At 52.7% G+C, this 17,584-nt stretch overlaps 7 protein-coding genes across 7 annotated transcripts; 3 read left to right on the top strand and 4 right to left on the bottom strand.

Moving 5' to 3' along the window:
- Nucleotides 1-17: 17 nt before the first annotated feature.
- Nucleotides 18-1,322, bottom strand: ACRALDRAFT_1075719 (uncharacterized protein). Its single transcript, XM_071018420.1, has 3 exons — nt 1,052-1,322; nt 828-988; nt 18-670 (listed from the first exon to the last, which is right to left on the bottom strand). Exons 1-3 carry the CDS (start codon nt 1,060-1,062, stop codon nt 327-329), a joined length of 516 nt encoding a protein of 171 aa, XP_070876005.1. The 5' UTR covers nt 1,063-1,322; the 3' UTR covers nt 18-326.
- A 340-nt stretch (nt 1,323-1,662) lies between these two features.
- ACRALDRAFT_1049216 (uncharacterized protein) lies at nt 1,663-3,785 on the bottom strand. Its single transcript, XM_071015584.1, has 4 exons — nt 3,372-3,785; nt 3,277-3,283; nt 2,743-3,192; nt 1,663-2,654 (listed from the first exon to the last, which is right to left on the bottom strand). Exons 1-4 carry the CDS (start codon nt 3,677-3,679, stop codon nt 1,827-1,829), a joined length of 1,593 nt encoding a protein of 530 aa, XP_070876004.1. The 5' UTR covers nt 3,680-3,785; the 3' UTR covers nt 1,663-1,826.
- Nucleotides 3,786-4,121: 336 nt separating this feature from the next.
- On the top strand, nt 4,122-5,356 carry ACRALDRAFT_208881 (uncharacterized protein; the record flags this gene model as incomplete). The annotated part of the gene is made up of 8 exons (XM_071022529.1): nt 4,122-4,197; nt 4,258-4,359; nt 4,437-4,500; nt 4,539-4,727; nt 4,802-4,838; nt 4,925-5,086; nt 5,165-5,220; nt 5,302-5,356. 8 exons carry the CDS (start codon nt 4,122-4,124, stop codon nt 5,354-5,356), a joined length of 741 nt encoding a protein of 246 aa, XP_070876003.1.
- Nucleotides 5,357-5,450: 94 nt separating this feature from the next.
- On the bottom strand, nt 5,451-8,630 carry ACRALDRAFT_208880 (uncharacterized protein; the record flags this gene model as incomplete). The annotated part of the gene is made up of 26 exons (XM_071022528.1): nt 5,451-5,478; nt 5,525-5,578; nt 5,655-5,850; nt 5,914-5,957; nt 5,993-6,120; nt 6,183-6,192; nt 6,222-6,231; nt 6,276-6,322; nt 6,384-6,444; nt 6,487-6,551; nt 6,594-6,757; nt 6,821-6,908; nt 6,935-7,046; nt 7,085-7,096; nt 7,129-7,279; nt 7,354-7,401; nt 7,472-7,507; nt 7,537-7,656; nt 7,743-7,856; nt 7,891-7,971; nt 8,012-8,061; nt 8,104-8,132; nt 8,182-8,230; nt 8,263-8,332; nt 8,373-8,541; nt 8,614-8,630. 26 exons carry the CDS (start codon nt 8,628-8,630, stop codon nt 5,451-5,453), a joined length of 1,953 nt encoding a protein of 650 aa, XP_070876002.1.
- Nucleotides 8,631-8,662: 32 nt separating this feature from the next.
- On the top strand, nt 8,663-10,641 carry ACRALDRAFT_208879 (uncharacterized protein; the record flags this gene model as incomplete). The annotated part of the gene is made up of 12 exons (XM_071022527.1): nt 8,663-8,842; nt 8,902-9,215; nt 9,248-9,391; nt 9,481-9,537; nt 9,565-9,622; nt 9,646-9,881; nt 9,976-10,002; nt 10,027-10,042; nt 10,077-10,231; nt 10,280-10,387; nt 10,418-10,491; nt 10,532-10,641. 12 exons carry the CDS (start codon nt 8,663-8,665, stop codon nt 10,639-10,641), a joined length of 1,479 nt encoding a protein of 492 aa, XP_070876001.1.
- A 54-nt stretch (nt 10,642-10,695) lies between these two features.
- Nucleotides 10,696-12,999, bottom strand: ACRALDRAFT_208878 (uncharacterized protein; the record flags this gene model as incomplete). Its single annotated transcript, XM_071022526.1, has 17 exons — nt 10,696-10,744; nt 10,784-10,858; nt 10,891-10,919; nt 11,000-11,113; nt 11,154-11,221; nt 11,330-11,353; nt 11,415-11,624; nt 11,670-11,720; nt 11,764-11,903; nt 11,969-12,063; nt 12,128-12,319; nt 12,359-12,405; nt 12,438-12,519; nt 12,544-12,674; nt 12,786-12,805; nt 12,843-12,910; nt 12,937-12,999. The coding sequence occupies 17 exons, from the start codon at nt 12,997-12,999 to the stop codon at nt 10,696-10,698; spliced, it is 1,458 nt and encodes a 485-aa protein (XP_070876000.1).
- Nucleotides 13,000-16,278: 3,279 nt separating this feature from the next.
- ACRALDRAFT_1030323 (uncharacterized protein) lies at nt 16,279-17,560 on the top strand (the record flags this gene model as incomplete). Its single annotated transcript, XM_071014891.1, has 2 exons — nt 16,279-16,422; nt 16,556-17,560. 2 exons carry the CDS (start codon nt 16,279-16,281, stop codon nt 17,558-17,560), a joined length of 1,149 nt encoding a protein of 382 aa, XP_070875999.1.
- Nucleotides 17,561-17,584: the final 24 nt, after the last annotated feature.

Genomic DNA, 17,584 nt, shown 5'->3' with positions numbered 1-17,584 from the left:
GAAAAACAGACATATTGACGACGACGCAAAAGGAAAGAACAAAAGAAAAAAGAACGCAAGACCTAGAATTTCCATGTATGTATGCAATGCCATGCCGCGCCTGCTCTCCAATGTGCCGTGGCGTACTAGCCGCCATAGGACCGATCTATATTACAAATGCCAGAGTAGGTGACAAGATAGGAAAATAGACGAGACCGGCAGCTTCTGCTGGACGTCATCACAATATTACGCGACTCGCCAAGAGCCATACCGAAATCAACTTTCCCCTCTCTCCCTCTCTCATATTCTCGCGGTAGCCCAGGAACTCCTTCGACCACGCCAGCTCCTCATGAGCTGTTGAGGAAGCTCAGGTAACAGTTCCAGCCAATGCTAATGACATTGACAAAGAGGACGCGGTGATGGAGCGGGACAAAGGTAAAGTTGATGCCCTGCACGGCGGGCCAGATGAAGTAGTTGGTCTTGAGGGCCGACGCGTAGCTCTTGTCCAGCTTCTCACGCGGGCTCGTGCCCTCGAGCACGGCCATGGACGAGAGGAAGACGCCGATAAAGGTCGGGGCGAAGAGGAGCTGGTCGCAGGCCACGCGGGCCACCGTCTCGGCCGTCTTGTTTTTCATAACCACGTTGCGCGCGAGGAACTTGAACCACGTCGTGGCCGCGGGGCCGAAGATGGCTGGCGATGTGAATTAGCAAACTCCATCTTTGGTCCATCTTGTCGCTTGTTCAAAGACATAATCATTCGGGTCGGATATAAACTTGTCATGGAGCGAGACGAGAACAATAGAAAGGGAAATAGAGATCAATGGGACAGGAGAATGGGATTAACGTACTTCCGCCGTAAAGCGCCATGCGACCGGTACGGGCCATGTCATGGTCCTTGGCGCCGCGCTTCTCCACGGCCTGCTGCGCAATGGTGTCGCCCGTCGCGAAGAGAACGGCCGTGGTGATGCTCTGCGTGAGCAGAGGCCGCGCAGCCAGACGTGCTTGGTACCTGGAAGTAGGGCGGTTCGTCAGTAAATAGAAGGCATGCATGGGGGCAGGTCACAGTAATTACCAGCCGAGCATGATGACGGTGCGTCGATGAAGAGAAGAAGAGAATGATTAGGTCAAACGAATTGGGTGTGTTCTGCCGATTCTTAGGTGAGAGGTGAAAACAGAAAGTGGATAAAGGTGAGTTGAAGGTTTATCTCTGGTATCAGAAACCGGTCGATCAGTTTACCGGGGAACAGGGATGGGTGATGAAGGAAATAATGTCTTGAATGCGACTGGAACACAATGGAATACAACACCAATAGAGTAATCAAGATGAACGAACGTCAAAAGCCATTGACGGAAGAACGACTCGAAATGAAAAGAAATGGTGTTGCAGACTACATAAAGTACTTGGAAGGCGAAAAGCTCGGTCTCACGGTCGGCCAATGTCAGGTACCCAGCCAGTCGGTGCGGTGAGCGGACTGTGGGCCGGTCACCTGGACAGACTATCGTGAAGCGCTAATTTTATTTAGGCCGGCGTTCAGAGGCGGGCTTTGCCTAATCAATACTGTCCCGCCTGTCATCCCGCGTGAATCCCGCGCATCCCCCACGAGTCAAGTCGGATGTGTCAGCGATCATCAATCGAGTACAAGCTACCAAGTACGAAGTACTTCAACGGTAGAAACCCTAGTTCGAAAACATCTCCTCAGTTTAATATCGAAACTCCTAATTATTGACTTGCCCATATTCCCTATGTCTATCTATGTCTTGTATCCGTTTTTTAATGTTATTTTTACCATGTCCCGAAGTATTAAAACAATATGAAATGAAAACAATAAGCGAAGCAGTGCAGCAGCTTATATCCTGGGCTTCGATCGTCCCCGGATGCGCTCGCCGAAGATGAAAAACAACAAGGGAAGGGGAATCATGGCCGCCGAGATGAACCCAAGGAGACTGTTTCCCCAACCGAGTCCGAGTTCGTTGTACATCTGCAACCCGCCAAGCGGCAGCAGCGCACCGGCGAGCGACCGGAGGACGGCCAAGGCGGCCGTGACAGACGCGGCGCACTGGGGGAACGCGTCGAGGAGGTAGTTCTGGACGCACATCATGACGCCCATGAGGCCGAAGCTGAAAATCACAACACCGATCATGGGCACGATCCAGTGGACGCCGTGGTGCGTGGTCCAGCCGTACAAAAAGAGTCCCACCGGCAGCACCACCGCGCAGGGCATGGCCAGCGCCGGCGTCAGCCTCACCTCGGGCTTGAGCTCGACCCCCTGCGCCTGCCTGCGCTTGACCAGGAAATCGGTGAGGCCGCCAAAGACCACCACGCCGATCATCATGCCGATGCCGGCCGGGAGGAAAGTGAGGCCAATGGTGCCCTCGTCGAAGCCGTACTCCTGCGCGTAGACGAACGAGAAGGTGGTGATGAGGAGGTACATGATGCCGTATGCGATGGCCACGTACAGGGACATGAGCGTGATGACGGGGGTGAGAATGAGCAGCTTCAGCGGCCGGAAGATGGCGTTCTTCCACTTGTCCGCCGGCGACTCGTCGGAAGCGCGCGCGCTGTAGAGCTCGGCGTTTCCGGTTTCCTTGCGGAGGCGGTTGGTTTTTCCCTGGAGGAGCACGGGATGGTACGTCTCCTTCATGAGGAGGAACGACGGGAGGATGAAGATGCCGCTCTATATCGAGTGGAATGAATCACTCCGTCAGTACTTGTCTTGACATTTCTACCACAAAAGGTTGGGGATGTGGGGAAGAGAAGCGTACAAGAATAGCGACCAGCCAGTACACCCATTCCCAACCGGCCGCCTGGATGAGGTAGCCACCGGCAACGGGACCAACGCAGGGACCGATGAGGGGCCCAAGAGCCCACACCGCCATGGCTCGTCCCCTCTTTTCGATCGGCATCATATCGGCGATGCTGCCGCTCCCAATGGTGATGGGGACGGAACCGGCGACACCCATGAGGAAGCGGAAAGCCATCATCATGTCCATGTTCCGCGAGAGCGCCGTGGCGACCGAAAAGATGACGAAAAGGACGTTACCCCAGCGGTAGAGTGGTGCCCGGCCGTACGTCTCACTCAGAGGGGCGATAACAAGAGGGCCAACCGCAAAGCCGAGAATGTACACCGAGACGACAAACGTGGCAATGGTCGGAGAAGTCTCCCCGAATTGAACCATAATGCCAGGAATGCCTGGCGCGAACATGGAAGAGCCCTGGGTGACACCAGCGAGTTAGCGTGAACGGCATCTCAAGAGGAAGAACGTTAAAGACGGGTGGAGGGATGAGTCTCTGCTCACCAGCGGCCTGCATCTCAAAAGTCAGTCATGCTTCGTCCAGTTTAGTTGTTTGGTATCGTCATTTTCTATGATTTTTTTTTTCTTTTTTTACTCACGTCACAAGAGTCATGGCCGAGATCAAACTCAGGCCGAGCCATTTGCGGCTCTCTGGCCAGTTGAGGGGGTTTTCCGGATCATCGGGCCCATCCCAATCGACCACATTTGGATCCCGCTCGATTTTCGAATTGGTAGAGGCGGCGCCCGAGTCGACGTTGGTTGTTGCACTGGCGCTTCCTTCCTCCAAGACGGACTGTAGTCGCGATTCTGTCACGGCGGCCTCGACGTCGTGGTCGGTCGCCAGCAACCGGCTCTGGCCTTCACCAGCGCCAACAACGCCTTCCTCTCGTCCTTTTTGCTCGGTCATGTTCTCGTGTCAGAATGGGAAAAGAGCAAGACGGTCGTCGTTCCGCACCTACCGCATGCTTGTCTCTAGCGGTTGAACGTTGGTGAGATTCGACGTTGGGCGTGGCGTTGTAAGAAGCCAAGAGGCCACCAACCTTTTTGTTCGTAGTATTTTTAGAAAGGGTCTCCTGGGCCTTATTTCGGGGTCTTCGATTAGTCCGTAACCCCGACGGATGGAGCCGAGAATTTCGGCTCCGAACGTTCTCGGAACATGAGTCAGCACCACGTGTCCAAGCTGACAACAGCTTCATATTCAGCGCATTTTGTCAGAGAACATCAGACTTCAATCATGGGGCCAATATACGCCCCAGAGAATTGAAAAAAAAAAAAAAAATGGCATGACGAGATGAAATTGGCGTCGAGGGAATAAAAGAAAAAGACCCGCATGCAATCCCTCCTCCACAATGGCACAGGCGCAATCACGAACAACTTCACCCTTAGTTATCCCCCCGTTTCTCGCCAAGGGAACTGATACGACCTGTTCCAAGCCAACACCAGCTCACTTTCCTTTACTCTTCCTGGCCCAGAACCACGGTTGAGGCATCTGGCAAATCTCTGGCCACCTTTGGAATGGACTTGCCCCATCTTTCAACAGCTCCTCGCCTCCCGAGTTCACAGATGTGTCGTCGCAGTTCCCGCTCGGTGACCCTATGTAAAGCAGGCAAAAGACTATAGCAGTAGGCTCACGGAATCCGAGATCAAGCGAGGTCTTTCTCGAGGAAGGCAGTCCTTCTATCGTATTTTCGTCGACTCGGCCATGGGCATTGTCAGCACGACTCCAAAGTGGCGCGAGGGCCTCCATAGGGAAACCTAGTTCCAAGTCTTCTGGCTCAGGCCCTCTATCCATCGCCTACCTTTCGACTGGGCCTTTTATATGGCAGCGCCGTCGTGATGGACAATATCTCGCCCATCTCCTGTGCATGCGATCATAATAAGTACTCCATCTTCGACGGCGTTTTGAGAAACCGTGCCAAGGAAATCATGATTCACGAAACACCACAAATGCCTGGGTAAACCCACTGCAGGCCTGCCTGGATTAAGGGGAGGGTTGCCAGTCGGTCAAATGCGGCTGCAGCAATTGAAGCCAGAGCAACCGCCAGGGAATTGCCAGCCCCAAGGAGGTTGTTTCTTTTAAGTCTCTTAACTATATAAAGACGGAGATATTGCCTTGATTGCATACCAATCCTGGTGCAATTCCGTCCGACAGTATTGTATTCCAGAAACAGAAGATCTTCTCGAACACTCACACGGCAGCAAGGCAGCCGCCTTCCTCTCTGGAGCCGCCCATTGGTCGAACGAATGCGCCGGGCGCGTCACATGCACGCACTTGATGATTTGTATTGGATCAAACATCCAAGAACGCAGGAAAGTTGGGTAACAGATAGATTGTGCGATCAGCGTTCAACTGAAGACGATTGGATTAACGAAGAGGGGACTTGAAAACTAGCATCTACCCGACCGGGAAAAGAAGATGGGAGATGGTTTGAAATACCATGTGCGGCCGTTTATAGTAACCTTGATGCCAGATAGGAAACCTGCATTTCTCATACGCTAACTCCTGGATCGCGATCTACACCACACTAGGACAATAACCTCCGATAGCTTGGTTTGGGGCCATTCTCGCTATGACGCCATCTGATTCAGGGTGCGTGGGGCAGAAGAATCAACATACTAAGTACATAGTTCGAGGCAACCCGCGTTTCTCCACGTTTTCTCCATCTTAAAACAAAGAGCTAGGCTTTGAAGAAGAGGCCCGACAAGCTACAGCGCTCCACTGTCGGTTAGGAATCCTGTTTTGCCTGCATACTTCGTAGGTCTATTGTCTTGGGCGTGCTTGCGACCAGCCCGGCGACTCGAATACCTCGGCATGTCGACCGAGATAACAATGCGCGATCACGATTCGCACTCTTTATTAGCCTAGAGCTCCGAGCCACAACAATGGACAAAAGGCATATGCTTGTTCCAACAGCCAGAAATGAACCCCGACCAGCATATTATCTGACCTCATACCTACGAAAGGTCTAGGGCTAAAGCAGGCGGTGGGTGACTTGGAGCCAGGCTGAATCCAGGTAGAGTTGCATTGGAAGGGAGGAGTTTCCTCTTGGTATTCATCCGTCGTGTGTTGGCGTGTACCTGGGAAGTATTCGACATTGCGCACTCTGTCTTTCTTGGGTAGACCGTTTCAGTGGTGCGCACCATCATGGTCGATTATGGGGGTTAAATTTCTGGCGATGCCCCGGCTAAACTTGGCCACCGAATGCGTACCGGCGCCTACATATTATGGGATGGCGAACTGGCAACCGTTTTGTTTTGTCGTGTGTTCGCTGTGCGGATGAAGCGTTTGATACGGTTGCCGAGACCGAGATGCAATTCATCAATTGAACCCCACGTACGTTGTATCTCCTATTCCTGGAGTCTCAATTCCGGATGCAGCGTCAGTTTGCTTCTTCAGATTACGAAGCGACGATCGTTTGCCTGGCTGATCACATCAGAGAAATAAGCACTTGACTTGGACTGTAATTGCACAGTAGAACCCGCGAGAGCGAGTCAGGCGTTACGAATCGCAAGGGGTTTTCGGCAATCAGCAGAAATTAAATGAATGTTTCTGGGTTGAACGAGATTAAACCACGAACGGGCCGAAATCAGTCGTCTCTATTCGGTATCACGTCCAAGCTTTTCGCAAGACAATTCCATTCGGTCGCTCAAAAGAACCCGGTTTGCTCGTTGCTGGACCAATTGGAGATCAGGTGCGAATCGCCAGTGACAGACGAATGAAGACAAATCCGTTCAGCGAGTTCGAATGAAGGCGGCTTGAAGACAGCGGCGACACCCGACTTGTCTGCGTGAGCTAACGGTAAGACAGGTTCGGTTCACACGGCTGGGTGTACCAATGTAGGTACTCGAGAGGATGAGGAAAACCAGCTGGAGACCCGTGGGCGGAACAGCAATGGACGAGAGTACTCAATAGATGATGCAGGTCGCCATGTTCTCGGGAGCATGCATTCCTCGAAGCCAGGAGCCAAGCGCCCACGTATGAGAGCTGGTGTCACTGGGCCAGCAATGCGCTATGGCCTTTTGCCCGTGGAATGGCTCCGCCTTGGACCCCTGTTTCTGGTGAAGTCTTGAGGGTTCCATCTGGGACAGGAAACAAACGCTGATCTTCTTCATCTACCCAAAAACTAGGCTGAGAGCTTCGTTCGGTTCAGTTGGCTAGAACTCAAGCGAGCGAAGAGCGAATAGAGCGGCGGTTGGGCTGGCTGGATGGACTGACTGCTGCATGTCTCGAGTCCATCCTCTGAAATCAGCCCACCGCCGCAGCACATAACCGCCTACAATTGAATTTGTACTTAGTACAGCGCAGCGAAACTGATTACCCAGCCTTATGAAGTGCATTTCACAGAGATTTCCAACCGCCGAAAACGGGCCTATGAGATGGCGTTGCTTGCTTTCCAGGTGGGTAATTTAGAGCGAAGCGATGTAACTGGCGCACATAATTACAACACACGCCTCCAACGCTCCGTGGATGGGTTACAGCCGAATGCAGAAAGAAAAATTCACCCACCTAATCAAAAGAAAACCAAGGGTTCAAGGCTGATTCATACAACGTACTGTTTCGTGATAATTGACGATTCTTACGCATGCTAAAGGAACTGCTGCATTAGACGATGCCCTGCTTGATTGCTGCTCACCATGCCACATAATGAAGCTTAACCCGGACTTTCAAATAGGCGGTACATTGTGCCTATGTCTGGACTTCGCTCTTTGCTTCTGGGGCAATGCGACCTGCATTCTAATCCTGGCATGTCGCTGTCTTGTCACGGCAAGGTCAAAGCTCACGCCGCCACAAGCGGCAGGAGGGCTGAGGAAATGAGTCCCCGAGAGCAGCCAACCCAAGACACGAAACTGTACGTTGTACGTTGTACGTTGCACAACGTTGTACTTGTAGTGAGTGGTCCCACACAAGTTCTGGTGGATCTAGGTACCTACCTAGTGTAGGGGATTCTAGTCTGTTCCGCATAGTTCACCAAAAACTTCCAAGCATGGCGACCCCGAACTTGCAGGAATCTTTGCTCACGACGATACGAAGTAGTCGTTGTCTTCCAGCATGTGCAGCGGTAATTGATATGCCAGGAATTGACCTGTGCGTCGATTCGCAGTGAAAGTACTTCGTACAGTTGCCGTCTCGTACTTTTCTGCTCGCTTTACTTTGTAGGTTGGAAACGAACTAAAATTGAAGATGAGTAATCCCAGGTGCTTTGTGTGGGTCCATTTTATGTACCGTATGTACACATACTATCCTCAACTGAATTCCTGTGGAATATACAACGTAATGACGGATGTTCCCTGTGCAATGGAAAAAGTGAGCACTGCACAAATGACACTGACATGTTATGCAGTAGTGGATCGCGGCGCCACTGCAGTTGTGAACGCGTATTTTGGACGTGGAAAAGGGAAGATCCACACACGCATCGCGCTCCGCGGCTGTGGCTGACACGCGAGCCCGCCGAGGCAACTGCCATCACTTGTCAAACGGGCTAACCCCACTTCTGGAAAAGTTCGGGACGGCAGCGTCCGTGGGGGAGCAGGGGACCCTGGTATGATACCCCACGCTGGACTGTTCGGCGACACGTGCACTATGACCCTTTTGGTATCACCTCTTTTTGCTGGTGGGGAGGGGCGTGGTGGTTCCTGGTGCCGTGACTCTCTCTTATTTCCACTACCTCGACAGCTTCGGAGGGCATCGGCCGAAGTGGATTGATGTTCAGAGAGGGGAAGAATGAGCGTACGTTGTATGTACAGTAGGATTGCGGTCTTTTTTCGAGGCTTTCAAGTTGGGCATGGGTGCGCGACTCTAGCGGCCAATGCGCAAGACATGGCCGGAACTACTTTAGACACTTTTTGAATCTGAACATGGAACAGACTTGGGACGCGGCCATGGTTGGAGATGGACACAGAATTCAAAGCAGATTCCGAGACGCAGAACTCTGAACAGCGACGAACCGGTTCGGGATCGACCGGCTCTTTCTCGAAGCCACGCCGCTTCGTTGTCCGGGAGAAACGTACGACACCGTCCTACCGGGAGACGCCGGTCCGCTACGTGGGTCCGTCCCCAACCCAAGTCCGAGTTTGACCATGAGGCTCTTCCTTTTGACAGGCCACAGTTACGTTGCAGAATTCTGGTAGCTTGGCACGGCCATGTCGGCGCATAATTCTTACACTAATGTACGTCCTTCTTCAAATTTTCCATACGTATCCTCGCAACCCCCGCCTAGTGTCACGTCTCTACCTTATTTTTTTTCTTCACTTTCCACCGCCTATCCTTTGGTCTTTTCTTTCCCCGCCGGAGACGGCGGCGGCGGGGCGGAGGGTTTCGCCGACGACGGCGCCCCAGAGGGGCTTTTCAGGCTTCCCCTACTTAAAGCCCTCATTCCGCGCGTCGTTGCCCCGCGACGCGTGGTTCGGATGGACGTGATAGTTCACCGCCACCTATTCATTGGGTGATGTGTGCCTATCACGAGGCTGCATGCAGTGTTGCTTGCATTCGGTTTCTGTCGGTGAAGAACCACGCAACGCTGCACTGCCTTCACGAACACCCGGAAATGGAGGCTGGTGATGCACTCGGGTGGAATGGCTATGGAAAAATTTGCATGGCCAAATGGGTCTGGTTCCATTCGTGCACGAAAAATTCCATTCGAAGCGGGGAGCGAAAAACTTCACGGCCTAATCGCTAATCGCTGGACCCATCTCGGGCCGGTAGGGAAGGGGCAACGAGATGGAGCGCCGACTTCCGACGAGCGAGACATACAGCGGAGAAGAGAAGTGAAGACCCGGTATGTTGAATGACAGAGCTGGGAACGAGATTATATCCTCGGATCTCTGTCCTCGCATCCAGCTGTCACAGTCTGTCAGTTGTTGGATGGACGTCAGGGCGAGAAGAAAAAGACAGAGGCTGAAGCTCCTGAATTGGACGCTCTAGGCTTCGGCTCCGTCGGGCTATGGCCCAATGAAACCGAGGGATTACGTCAGGTACATCCCGCCGACGCTACTGTGGCCCCCACCGTGACGGATGTCCGTTTGGAGACGACAGGCCGTTCGAGGTACAACGACATGTACCTCCCAGCCACGCAGCTCACCGACCTTACGTTGTACAACGTACTTCGTATGTGGACCTATTTTTAAAGAACTCTTGACACGGTGGCTCTCAATGGCAAGTTGAATTCAATTGACAACGAATCTGTCCACTTTGTTCGGATCTAGACTGGTGATCACATTCCGATTTCGTTTGTGCTGGCCTGTCTGATCAATTAGCGGCTTGGATTCTACAGTAGCAAAGAGGAAGCTCAATTGCAAACCATTAGCCGGGGCGCGTCGCGGGGGCACACACGCGAAAGAGACGCGACACGATCCCGCAATGCGGCTTGCGATCCAGATCCGGATCCGACGACCCGACCAGGTATTTTCCAATAAACCCGTTCTGGAATGGGTCCCGCGAACGGGGAACTAAGAGATGCACGTGAGAGGAGACGCCATGGGGGCTATTTCTATTGGTCATTGGCATCAGGTCGGATGGTTCTCAACCGCCCAGCCTCCCTATCCAGGAACGCTCGGCAGGAGAATGGGACCTGCCTCGTAAGCGCACGAGGAGAAGTGACGTCTTCAAAACTTCGTCGTGCAGTAGCCGCGGTTGAAAGTCTGGTAGCATGAAGGAGAAGAGGGGTGGTTTGCTGCGGGCAAACCCTGAACCTCCACAGCTCGTTCCGTGTAGTGTACGAAGTTAGTCCATGCCAAGCGCGAAGACCTGAAATGTGTTAAGTTGCGGCCCTGGCGAGATCCTTGCACAGCGACATCCCAGTTGCGAGGAGCCATCAGACTCCGATCCACGATGGTAAATATCGCCTGATATGGCCGGCTGAGCACCAGTGACGATGACTTCCTTGTCGGATTGGGGACTTGTTGTCCTTCATGCCGAGTTGCCCTTCATGCCGAGTTGCCCTTCATGCCGAGTTGCCCTTCATGCCGAGTTGCCCTTCATGCCGAAATAATTATGGCCTTTAACGCCTCCAACATGATATACGCGACTACAACGTACTGCTGGGCGACTAGGAGCTCCGGGCGAATATGCAGGTTGCCTACAAATAGCCTAGTATCACCAAGCAACAGGCGGTTATCCACACCGTCACTAATCTGATCTGCGACGGCATCTCGAATTATCGCTCCGTGTCTCTAAGACCGTAGAATCGATGCATAGGTACTCCGTATCATAGTGTCAGGTAGCGTCGACTATGAAACGGGACGTCAAGTGCTCGGTAGACAACTGAAACAAAATACCTGGTGTCTGGTAAGGTCTGATAATAGACAGTGTCTGGAGACGTATCATGTCGCCGTTGTTATGTATCTTGTGTTAGCGAGCAAATGGCAATGGTTCAATTGCCAACGCCGGAAGCAAGTTGCCGTATCAATCCGTACATTGGCTCGCCAAAGCCAAGGTCAAAGCAATCAATATCTGCCAATTGGAGTCAAATGTCATGATCTATTGAACCCCGAGCCGTTTATGATTGTGATTTCTCCTAGAATCTCCTAATAGCCCGTATAAGGTACGGAGGTCTCAAACTTGCATGGCGCGCGCGTGTCCGCACTGCCGCGGAACTAGCGCGAGACATATATAATCGGGCCTAATCAGTTGGCTATTGTATGACGAGGGCTGGCATTGTGGTAGAGGATAACTGTTCGTGGCAGCCTGTCGTGGCCAAGGGATAAGGCTGGAGGTCGGACCAGCGTCAAGGCTTGTGGAGCTTTGGCCAAGTTTGACGGGATTGAATGGGCAGCCAGCCACATATTACGATGAAGGTTCCACGGCGTAGCCGAGATAGCGCAATCGAGTTTGACCAGGAGGGAAACCAATCCATCTAGCAGATATTCAGAGGATTGGAGTACCTACACTAGAGGGGTACAATTTGGGACGGAGCCGGAAGCGCTGGTTGATCTTTTCGGTCGGCGAGATTCTTACGGATTTCGGTCATCTGAATGTCAATCCTACCCCACGACTCCAAAAAAATAAATGGTGTGGTGAGACCGGGGTGTGGATGATGATGTGTCCCTTCACTCCTCTCTCACCCGATCGCGAATCCGTCCGATTGTCCGTTGACGGAGACGAGAGTAGAATGATTTCGAGAGAAAACAAGAAGCTGACCAGCCCCAGCAGAACCTAGCCGGCTAGCAGGCTAGCAAGCAAGAAAGCAAGCAAGCAAACGGCATACGGAACATGCCTCGGTACGATTCGCTCTGTATGTACTGGCTGAGATGTGGGTACGAATGTCTGGGAACAGGATGGGATGAGCGAAGCTCCTTGCCCGCAGCAAATCTAGACACCGAGTAGAATTATGTAGATTATGGATCATCAGGCAGGGACGGTCCAGGAGGTATTTTGACGTGATCCGATGATACGCATGGTTGATTGATTCAAGGCGACGTCGCGCAGAAGCGCGTTGTGAGCGCGATGATTGGCAGGTAATCTGGTGCACGGAGCTTCGATGGATGCAGAGGCGTTTTGGCCAAAAAAAAAGGCGATGGGCATTATAACAGAGACACGAGTGGCCCGTCGCTAGTTCGCGAATCGAATGGATCTTTCTTCTTCCCGAACGCCCGAGCCCCTCCTCTGCAAGATGCTAGATGTCATATTCTTACTCACTAGGGTGGGCAGAGAACTGATTGGAAGACACAGGCCATGGGTCCCAGCCCTGCGGGAAAGTCGCCGTCTCTGGTGAGCGAGACGGAGAGACAGCGGAGAGGCAAAGCCAGCAGCTATTGGATCAGAAAAACCTGCACAAGTCGCGTAATGATGAGATACATACGTTGTACACGGCCGATCCATTCGTGGTGCATCGTCCTGCTGCGAGTATCGCTGTACTGGAAGGCAGCTCCGACAGGGGTTCCCCAAGGAGGTAAGATAAGAGAGGCTGAGGTGCAGCAGCGTGTCACGCTCGCGTCAAAAGATCGATCGTATGTGAATGAGTGGAGATGTGAGATGTGCTTATACTGTGCCTTAGTAATAGTTAATGCTTATGAACAGGTGTTGAATAGCATTAATCTGCCAAGACTTGTTCCTGTCGATATGTACAACGTACATTGTGCGTGTTTCGTATCGAAAGGGGTCATTAGCCACCTGTGGCTTGAAAAGCCAAAGAGGGTCCAACTGCGGACAAAACGGCATGAGTGCACAAGGAGGCCTCGAGACGAGGTCCTTATTGTGTAGTGCATCGCATGTCCAGCACCATGCAACATGGCATGATACTTAAACAAACAGCAAACAACAATGGCCCTCTTTTCGACTATAAATTCATTCAACTACGAAGCCTAAGGGCTTCTTCGTTGGAACTAATAATCCCATGGGCGCTGGACAGAACTTTGTACTTCGTCCATTGACAAAGGCGTTGTGCTTCAGCCACATCTACATCCACTAAGCACCAACGGTTCCTTTTAGTTCAATCCTCCCGGGCCTGTCCGTTTTACAACGTAATACTCTCTGGTCCAAGTCGCATTTCTCCTCCAGCTCCGCTCGTCGTCCGGCTGTTGCTGCCACGACATTATCCTGCTCCATTCTGCCCCTCTCTCGAAATCGGGAGGAGACGAACGAAAAAAGTAAAACAGAGAGGGGAAAAGACGAAGAAAATTCTCTCGTGACAAGACCCGTTCCCAGACAGTCACGAAAGCCCACCTTGTATCTGGTGTGAGAACGACCGCATCGAGTGCTCCTCGCCAATTCGCCAGCCTATTGGCCCAGCTATCCTGGCCCTCAGCAGCGGCGAATCCTTGCCCAAAAGGTCCATAGTAGCCAACCCTTGCCGTCCTGGGCCAAAGAAAACGGTGCTCTCTAGCCAAGAGCTACTACCAGTCGACCCTGGTGCGTTACCAACCGACAGACTGTACACTACCAATCCACGTACCAAAATTACGAAAGCTGGTACTTACGAAAACGCTACGCTCAGCCCAGTCGAAGCCCGTTACGTTCTTTCCTTTTCCATTCCACCCAACGTCGAACAGGACGTCCGAATTGAGTGAGAGGGATTCTACAAACAGAAGCCATCCCGAGTTTCTCCCTTTCCCGGCTTTGAATGCCCCTTCTCATCCGCCATCGCCTCAGACGTCTGGTTCTTTCAAAACCTGCTACCAAGAAAAGAGGAGCAGCTAGCCCACAGTGGAAGCCCTCCGTTAGACAACTACCCCGTCATCGGACGTTGTAACGCCGTCTGGTCTATGACGGTAACTTTCACTTGGCTTTTTGCTGCATTATAATACTCGTAAAGTGCAGTCTTGCACAAAATCGACACCCACGACCAGAGGACCAATACCAGCGCAAGCCGGGCACCTCCACTTCGACATAAAAGCTGTACGTTGTACTTGTTCCTGTATTCGTCTACGAAGTACCAGGTCCCCGGCCGCTACTCCACCAAGACGCAGTCATCACACGCTGAGAAGCTTGCAGGCTAAAAACCAGCAAGGATAAAAGCGTACATAATAAGTCTCATCCACGACGGGTACACAAGAAATTCCACGCCCCCCAGCCCCTGACCCCGGCTTGGGGGAATACCCAGGTACCTTAGGTACATACTGTACCTCCCGTCTCGTACCCACAGCACAGAGTACCTGGCGGGTTTGTCCACTCGTCCCAACGCATCCAGGGCCATCGGTGCGCCATCCTGTCTTAAAACTGCCCGTTAAAACTACTCTCTTCCAATCCTTCTTCCTGCCCTCCGACTCTCTCTTACCCTTTAACCTCCCTCCTCCTCCCCTACTTCCCCTCCTCTCCCATCTCCCTCATTCATTCATTCTCTCTCCAAAGCCTGTCCTTCCCGTCTCTAATTACTCATCGGGCGACAGTCGATTTCTCAATTCGTTCTTGCTGCGGAGAGAGAGAATTGGGAAATAAGGAAGGGAAGAAGACGAATTTCCCCTCACCCTCTCTCAGGCCCTTGTCCTCTCAACTGGCCCGCCTTCCTTGAACAGGACGACGACCTTTCTCTCTCCCTCCGATATAAAGCATAACGACTTTCTCTCTCCTCGGACGGAGCAAAAAACGAAGACGAACAGAGGAAAGAATTCAGAATTCATTTTCTGGGTCTTGTTCCTGTTTTATCTTCGCTTCCACCAACCGCCCCTTTTTCTCCTCTCCCTACCTTCCTTCCCCCTAGAGAATTCCTCGGTTCGACCACGCCAGGGACTTGACTCGACCCTCCGATTCAACCCATCGCAGCCGCTCTCCCGAATTCTCCCTTCCGTTCCGACTCCTCGACGCCGGCTTCTCCACCTGAACTAGGTTCCGCCTCGATCCCTTTATTCTCGGCGGGAATTGGCATCTACCCCAGGTTGTCCAAGCTGTGTCATCTTCGGTCCACGGAATTGAAGAAATATCCTAGAACTTGCACCTGGTGCAGGTCGGATCCCTTCAGGGTAGCTGAAGTGGGAACACACAAGGCAGTTGTTATTTCTCTCATTGGGGGTCTCTCCAACGAAAGGGAACAATCCTATATGATTCACTCCGTGTGCCAGCAGTAGCTGTTCTCTCTCCCCCGCTTCTGGGTGTTGAATGTGAAGGTATGTCGCGTTCTGACGTCCTTCAACCAGCACCCTTGGGAAAAAAATCGGCATTCATGGGTTCTAAACTGTGTCTCCTGCCATCTTCTAGTTACATGTCGGCGATCTTCTAAATCCACGACACTTTCTCCACATTCGCGCTCGACTATTGCCAGAGGATTATTCGTAGGACACGTTAACTCGTTGCTCCTACATAACCCTCAGGAATTATCTCATTTCCTGTCTTTTTCGGTTTTCGTTCTCTTTCAACGTGGCGGTAAGCTCTTCTCCCCCACCCATCCAACCCCCTTATTTTGTTTCTCGATCCACCGGATCTTCGACATGGGTCGACAGGAGACATGCCAGGCGCCCTCGCCCATCTCTTTCCATGCCTTCGCCGACCCCACTTTCCCTGCTAGGCCACTTCACAGTTGGCATTTGAGAGTCGCAGTGACGCCCCTTGGCTCGGGCCTAACCAGCTGTCTTTGACTCCAGAATCTTGTTGCTGATCTGACGTCCCTCTAGAACTCCTGGGTCGACCACATCTTAAACGGCCTGTCTCCCGGCCACTTTCGTCGTTTCTTTTCCGGCTCGGTATTGCCTCAGGGTCCATCCAGCCACTGCCACTCTTTTACCAATTCTGATTCACCACGCTCCTTCTAATCCTAATAATCTAATCCTGTCCGGTTTCGATAATTGAATACTGCCGCTCCTTGACACTTCCACCGGACTACCACACTCTCTCAACAACAAAAGAAAAGCAAAAAAAAAACCCTCCGACCTCAACTGTTTCCTGGAGAACTTGATAAGAGTCATTCGTTCAACTCGTCTCAAACATCCTCGTGCCCTCGTCGGCAACACCAACCTCGGTTGCCCCAATTTCCCATCTCGGCAACCGTTCAAGCCACCCTGCCCATTATGGCGTTCTACCACCCCCAACAACAAGCTGCACACCAGCCCAATCCCGACTTCTTCATCGAAAACGTCGATATGGTACAGCCCCCACAGCTGGGCACTCGCGAAGCTGCCAAGATGATCGCCAGGCAACGACAAGACATCATCGCTGGTGAACTTTCTCGTCTTGCGGGCGAAGAGTACCTCGAGGATATCATGAGCCACATGGCACACATGGAGGTGCGTTGCTGATGCCTGGAAGGGCAGTCGCGGGACTATGCCTTGGCTGCCTTGCGCCCATCTCGACAGATTCCCTGCCTGTACATGTACAGTTGCATCATCAGAGGTCCACTGGCTAACAATGGAAGCATAGAATGAGACTTTACCGGACGCCAACCTGATCGACATGCAGCGGGAGATCCAGTGGTACATGAGACCCTACCTCATCGATTTCCTCATTGAGGCTCATGCTGCCTTCGCCCTACTTCCGGAGACTCTCTTCCTCACCGTCAATCTCCTTGACCGATATTGTTCTAGGCGGGTTGTCTATAAGCAGCACTACCAGCTTGTCGGGTGCGCTGCACTTCTTATCGCGGCCAAATACGGCGACAAGAAGGATCGCGTCCCTCAGATCCACGAGCTCAACAACATGTGCTGCGGCCTGTACGATGCGGGAATGTTTGCCCAGATGGAGATGCATGTTCTCAACACATTGGAGTGGACGATTGGTCACCCCACGGTCGATTTCTTCTCCCAGCTCATCATCGCCGAGGAACAGGACAAGCTTGAGGTGGAGCACATGGCGTCCTACATCTGCGAGATCGCTCTCTACCATCGGGATTTCGTGTCGACAAAGCCATCCGTTATGGCACGCTCATCTCTCGCCCTAGCAAGAGCCATCCTTGGCGAGCCCGAGGCCAACGACGGCGAGTGGGATCATGTGGAGAACCTTACCCTGCTCAGCCTGTCACGGCATCTTCACCAGCCTTCCGTCGCCTTGGCCAGAAAGTATTCCTCGCCTCATCAATCGTGCGTCTCGAAAAAGTTGGCCGCCTTCATGGCCCACCAGGCCAGCATTGCTCGAGCACAATCCGGTCCCCCATCACCGCCTTCCGAGACGTCCAAGCAAGCCGACATTTACAGCACGCCGCAAAAGGTCCACGGCGCTGTCCAGGGCATGGCCGACGGTTACATGACTCCCCCGATAACCCCTGATGGCTCAGGCCTTGCGAATGGCCAGAAGGATCAATACTATGGTGTTCCGCCCCGGTGCCCCGTCACGCCATCACCGCAGCCGCATCACGTCTATCAGCAACAGCATGTGCAGCAGCAATACACGACTTACAACACACACGACCCCATGGGCCACATGGCATGAGCCGGGCTCGCGGTGTCGGGGTCG

Source organism: Sodiomyces alcalophilus (assembly GCF_042370955.1).
Source record: "Sodiomyces alcalophilus JCM 7366 unplaced genomic scaffold ACRALscaffold_3, whole genome shotgun sequence".
Lineage (NCBI taxonomy): Eukaryota > Fungi > Ascomycota > Sordariomycetes > Glomerellales > Plectosphaerellaceae > Sodiomyces > Sodiomyces alcalophilus.
Note: the sequence above shows the minus strand (reverse complement) of the source record. Positions and strands in the feature narration are given on the sequence as shown.

Coding starts and splice junctions, on each gene's coding strand:
- ACRALDRAFT_1049216 (XM_071015584.1), bottom strand. CDS start 3,679: ATGACCGAGCAAAAAGGACGAGAGGAAGGCGTTGTTGGCGCTGGTGAA. Junction 2,655..2,742: donor ACTGGCTGGTCGCTATTCTT/GTACGCTTCTCT, acceptor CACTCGATATAG/AGCGGCATCTTCATCCTCCC.
- ACRALDRAFT_1075719 (XM_071018420.1), bottom strand. Junction 671..827: donor CATGGCGCTTTACGGCGGAA/GTACGTTAATCC, acceptor TCACATCGCCAG/CCATCTTCGGCCCCGCGGCC.